The sequence below is a fragment of the Vicia villosa genome, linkage group LG3 (genome assembly GCF_029867415.1).
Source record: "Vicia villosa cultivar HV-30 ecotype Madison, WI linkage group LG3, Vvil1.0, whole genome shotgun sequence".
NCBI lineage: Eukaryota > Viridiplantae > Streptophyta > Magnoliopsida > Fabales > Fabaceae > Vicia > Vicia villosa.
Window position 1 is genome coordinate 214,461,432 of NC_081182.1, and position 6,000 is coordinate 214,467,431.

General features: G+C 36.2%; 1 protein-coding gene across 1 annotated transcript; it reads right to left on the reverse strand.

The window, feature by feature from the left end:
• Positions 1 to 2,091: 2,091 nt before the first annotated feature.
• LOC131657348 (uncharacterized) lies at positions 2,092 to 4,329 on the reverse strand. The gene is made up of 3 exons (XM_058926755.1): positions 3,813 to 4,329; positions 2,924 to 2,975; positions 2,092 to 2,792 (listed from the first exon to the last, which is right to left on the reverse strand). Exons 1-3 carry the CDS (start codon positions 4,299 to 4,301, stop codon positions 2,680 to 2,682), a joined length of 654 nt encoding a protein of 217 aa, XP_058782738.1. The 5' UTR covers positions 4,302 to 4,329; the 3' UTR covers positions 2,092 to 2,679.
• Positions 4,330 to 6,000: the final 1,671 nt, after the last annotated feature.

Genomic DNA, 6,000 nt, shown 5'->3' on the forward strand with positions numbered 1-6,000 from the left:
TGTCATGTGATTGGATGCACCAGAATCAAGAAACCACGGGCAGGAAACATTCGAAGACTTACCCTGAATTCCCAAGGTTGAAAGAGCGGAAAGTACCATCTGTTGGATTATTTCAGGTTGGAGAGCACCACTATTAGATGGATTGGTGATGGAAGGACCAACTGCAGAGCTTGTACTAGCAGGAAATGCTTGCACCGAAAGTTGTGCTGATCGTGGAGGACGGGTGGGACAATCAGAGATAATATGGCCCCGCTACTTGCAATAATTACAATACTTCTTACTGCAACTCTGAGAAAAATGTCCAAATTGTTTGCAAGAGAAACATTGGACATGTCGAATATCACGACCTTTACCTCTACTCTGAGGAGCATATGCAAACATAGCAGACTCAGAAATGACAACATCGTGAGACATGGATCCTTGAGTAGCAAGATGTTGTTCCTCTCTGAGAAGTTCACCAACACATGTATCTAAAGAAGGAACAAGATTCCTATTCAGCAAAGCACCTTTGACAACCTCAAATTCTGCACGAAGCTTCATGAGAAATTGGTCTCGCCTACTAGTATTGTAGACCTCTTGGACATCCGCGAGAGAACTCTTGGGAACATCAACATGTATAATCGTAGAGTGTTCTGTCCACAAATTCAAAAAACCAGAATAATATTCTTGAACAGACAGATTGCCTTGTTTGTAATTGGCAATGTCTAGCTCCAACTGAAAACCTTTGGCCGCGTTGTCTAGGTTATAGATACGCTTCAAGTAGTTCCACATTTCTTGGGTAGTGGAAAAAGATCGCAAATTATTAATCATGTGAGGATCAATAGTACCGAGAATCCAAGTGATAATCTGAGCATCTTCTATTTCCCATGCATCTAAGTCAGTTGTCTCTAACGGTGCCAAAGAGACATCGTCCAAGTGACTCCATAATCCTTTCCCTTTGACATACATCCGAAACTGAAATTTCCAAACAAGATAATTCTTTCCGGTAAAACGAACACAAATATGATCTATCTCTTCTTCGGAAGCCATAATATCAGAGATGACTTAAGAACAATTTTGTTAACGTAACAATTTCGTTAACGTGAAACAAGAAACACCAACAGAACACTGAAGAAAATACTTGCCGACACCAAATCAACACCCCAATTCAGGATACTCGCCGACACCAAGTCAAAACCCTAATTCAGAATACTTGCCGACACCGAGTCAAAACCCTAATTCAGAATACTTGCCGACACCAATACGATAACACGATCAAAGCAAAGACGATTTGTAAGCACCAGAGATTAGAATCGCAATCTTGGAAGAGATTACCGAGAATCGAGATGATTTCAATTACCGAGAAACAAGATCTACCGAGACGATTTCAAGAGCGATCCTGTGGGGTGTCGCTGAATAAAGCCAAGATTAACCTAAAACTCACAGGTTTGATCGAAAACCTACTGATACCATGTCAAGAATTCTTGGCTTGATACTTTTCTCATTATTATTTCTCGTATATATAAAGGTTACAGGGCTATATCGGTAATTACACTAAATAATTACATTTAAACTAATTCCTATTCACAGTTCCCATGTTCACATCGCTCCAGTGTTAGGTACATACTTTTCTTCGGATTTTCGCTCGAGATTAGTCTTTGTTAGGGTTGTTCGTGGTATGGTTGTGTCAGAAAACGGAACCGGACCGAACTATTATAAAAGGTCATTTGAACCAAATCAAATTGTTTTAATTTTTACAGAATCAAACCAAATTTTTTGATTAAGTATAATGGATCGAAATTCTAAACCGTATCAAATCATTTGAAGACAGTTTTTCCAAACGAGCCACTTTGTTAAAGAATCGAACAGTTATATTGTTTTTAAATCAACTCCAAACATAATGATATGTGAAATAAACACTGTCAGTGGCAATTTGAATCCTCATAGTAACATGTATACAAATTTTATATAAACAAGTCTACCTAAAAATAAATCAAACGCAAAAAATCAAAGTAATTATCTATAGCAATATCCCAAATAAGTTAAAAGTAAATTACATATAAACAGGTTTTTAAGGATCAAAGAAGCATCAGATATTTCCACATGATGCATTAATAACACTAATGTTCAATTATATACAGATATTCACAGAGAATGTAGGCATACTGCTAAGGATGTGCTATACTGCTAAAACACTTCAGTTTTCATGTTTTAAAGGTTCAGTTTTGGTTAATTTCAACTTGGTAAGTTCTAGAACAGTTAGTAAAATACCGGTTCAGATCAATAATCAAACATAACTGTTTGATTATTTTAACTTTAATTCGGTTCGGTTCGACAATTCAGTTCATACCTTTTTTTGAACAGTCCTAATATTTGCAGTTGTGCGCAGAGAACACATAGTTTGTATTAAAAAACTATGATTCGCTCCGGTGTTAGGAGACATACTTTTCTCTGGATTTTCTTAGAGCTTAAAACTAATACAGGGTCAGGTTCCATGTTCCCCTTATTGAGAAAGATAAACTTTGATATTTCTTTTGGCTCTACAAGATATTTGAAATCTAAATGGAGCTTATAGATTAACCTCTTGCTAAATCCAAATTACAAACTGATCTAAAGCATGTCTATCTTATGTACAAAACAGGTTATAGTCAATTTTTCACAAGATGGAAGAAAACGCAACATCTCATTTCACAACTTTACTTATGCACCCCCATGACGGAGGTAAAGAACTGATCTATAAATGGCAGCAGCATGTAGGAAGAAGATTAGTGCAACTAGAGCATCATCCAAGAAACCAATCACTCCGAATATTCCTGCAGAAAAGGGAAAAAAACTCTAACATGAACAATTTCACAATTTCACCGATTAAACAAAATGGTAAAATATAACAAGTAATTGAAATCATTCATCAACATATATGCTTAGCTACACTACAGTGCATTACCTTCTGGAATGATGTCAATCGGGCTGACGATGTATATGACACTCAGTATCATCTGTGTATAAGAAGAGACAATGTAAGTGTTCGGATTCACACTACAAATGTGTTGTAATTTACCAACTTTATCAAATGTGATAATAAGAATAGGATTGCTTGATTATTGTTAGACAAAAGTGAGTTGAATAATAAATTTCAACGTTGAAATTACATTTAGACTCAAACTACAAACCCTAACTTAAGTAAAATCATTTATGTAAACAAAAACAATTCTATTTTAGAGAAACAAAACATGCAAAATCAATTCTCCACTTCTAAAATCACTTTTGCATCTCCCCAAATTGGAAACAAACATATAATATGTCAAAAACATTCTAAATCCAGAACCAACAAAGCCACACATCATGTAGCATTTCCCCTTAGTTAAAAGAGACTAGAAACAATTTCAACTATCTATCAATCAATCAACACATGAATCTGAACTGAACACCAAACCATAGAAGATAGCCCACTGGATCCAGACTCTGATACCATGTTAAGAAATGTGGTTGGGCCTAACTCATCCCTACAAAACCGGTTAATAGGGTGAGGATTGCTCCCATTTATAAGTACATGTTCAGGCCATATATTGTCCGATGTGAGACTCTTAACAAAAACTCCCATAAAAACCTACTTAGCACCACCACCTCTGAAAAAAGGTCCGTGTTAGTATCAGACACCTGCACCAGTGATTACGTTTAATTTATTAATTATCTTAAATTATTATCAGTGCCGGGTTATGTTCGAGATATCCACGCTTCATAGATAAAAACCCTACCAAACTTTGTTCCATTAAATTTCAACTACAGACAACAACAATCAATAAAGAGTCAGTTGAGTAAGAAAGAAAACCAACCGAAAGAAAAATCCGAGCTTTGATAACAACCGGAAGCGAGTTATCAGGATTAACAAAATCCCTAAACAGCCTCCTCAGCAGAAACGGAAGATCAAGAATCCTCTGAGCAATAGGAGCATCAGATTGCCGACCAAAAGTCCGGTTATAAATCTGAATCTCCGACAGAATCTGCTGCGAATCCTCGTTGTTTATGCCATTCGTCGGAACCAGGAGGTTGATCGGTCGACGACAGAGCGGACATTTGCACGGCTGAATGCCGGAAGTGTGGCGCCAAACAAGGAGTATACAGTTTGCGCAGAACCAGTGGGAGCAGTTTGCTTGACATGGGATTTGGAAGGTTCCGTGGCAGATTGAACATAGGTCGTTTGACGGTGGATGTGGTTCTTGTTCGGACATTTTTGTTTCTCTGTGTGTGATGTTTTTTTTGTTGTTGCTGTCGGTGATGATATGAATCTTATGCTTTGTTTTGTGGAAATGAGAAGTAGACATAAAGAAAGGAAGAAAGAGTTAGATTGAAATTAATATTACTACACAAGTTTGAATAATATAAATAAAGCTTAAATGCAACTAAAGTTGTCCTATTATTTAATTTTAGTTTCTTTATTTTAAATGCAACTAAAGTTTTTGGGAATATAGTTCCATTTTAATTTGAGAGTATTTTTTTAATGAGGTGACAGATATGTAGCTTATGTGTCAGATGGTAGATAGATAAAATATTTGTTTTTTTTATTAAATTTGAATGTTTATTAGACATTAATATTAAATATTGGTAAATATAAATTTTTGATTCGTTTATTATTCCTATAATTCCATGAGAAATCACATTTGAAATTGTTTTTCTAAAACATGAACCATAGATATCTCAGCAAGCCGAATCAAAGAGATTGAACCACAAATGTGATATTCGTCTTCAAAGTTGTTGTTCGTCATGAACGTGAGATTCGTCTTCAATGTTGTTGTTCGTCTTCATCTTCAACGCTGTTGTTCGTCACAAACGTGAGATTCGTCTTCAACGTTGTTGTTCGTCTTCATCTTCAACGTTGTTGTTCGTCACGAACGTGAGCTTCGTCTTCAACGTTGTTGTTCGTCTTCACTTTCAACGTTGTTGTTCGTCACAAACGTGAGATTCGTCTTCAACGTTGTTATTCGTCTTCACTTTCAACGTTGTTGTTCGTCACAAACGTGAGATTCGTCTTCAACGTCATTGTTCGTCATAAACGTGAGATTCGTCTTCAACGTTGTTGTTCGTCTCCACTTTCAACGTTGTTGTTCGTCACAAACATGAGATTCGTCTTCAACGTTGTTGTTCGTCTTCGTCTTCAAGTTGTTGTTTGTATTAGTCCGTCTTCGTCTTCACATTCCTCTTCTTTTGCAATGGCCCCAAACTATATTCTTCCACTTTGTTCTTCGTGAGATTTGGAAATGGCAAACCCATCGTATGTATCAAGGTAAGTGCTGACTTATTATGGTCCAAAACTATATTTTTGGTAGTTTATTTATTGTTGACACGTGGTCTCTTAAGTGTAATGCTTATTTTGTCACATAGTTATGGTCCTACATGTATGTCCAATTGTTCTTGTATTTGTTTTGTGTAGGCCAACACCTGTTCAAACTGTCAGACTTAGAATACACATTAAGGGGGAATTGATAACTCATCCCATGACATGGTATAAGTATTGTGAGATATTGGATCGAACTCTAGTATGGCCGAAGGGTAGCTTCTTGGTTCGACAGGGTTAAGCATGATGTCGAAGGTTGTTCACATGCTTGTGTCGAAGATGCTAGGGTTGTTAGCATGTTAAATTAGGTTTTAGTGTTTAAACCCTAATTTGTTAAGTTAGCTTGTTTATTAAGTTGACTTGTGTAATGGGCCTTGTGGAAAAAGCCCATTAGTTAGTATGTTAGGTTTTATTATAAATAGCATACTAGTCTCTCATCATTGCTAAGCTGCAAATCCTAATTTAGGGTGAGAGAGGTTATTTGTTATTCTTGTAAACTTGTAATCTTGTTTTAAGAGAAAGTAAAAGAATAGCAGTTATAACCAATTCTTGTGTTCTTATTCTCTTCCCTAATTCCCTATTATACTTTGTTATTGGTATCGTTTTTCACAACAAATTGGTGCGGTGAGCGTGGAGAAGATGCCTTCAACAAAGTATGAGATTGAAAAGTTCACTGGAGTGAATGATTT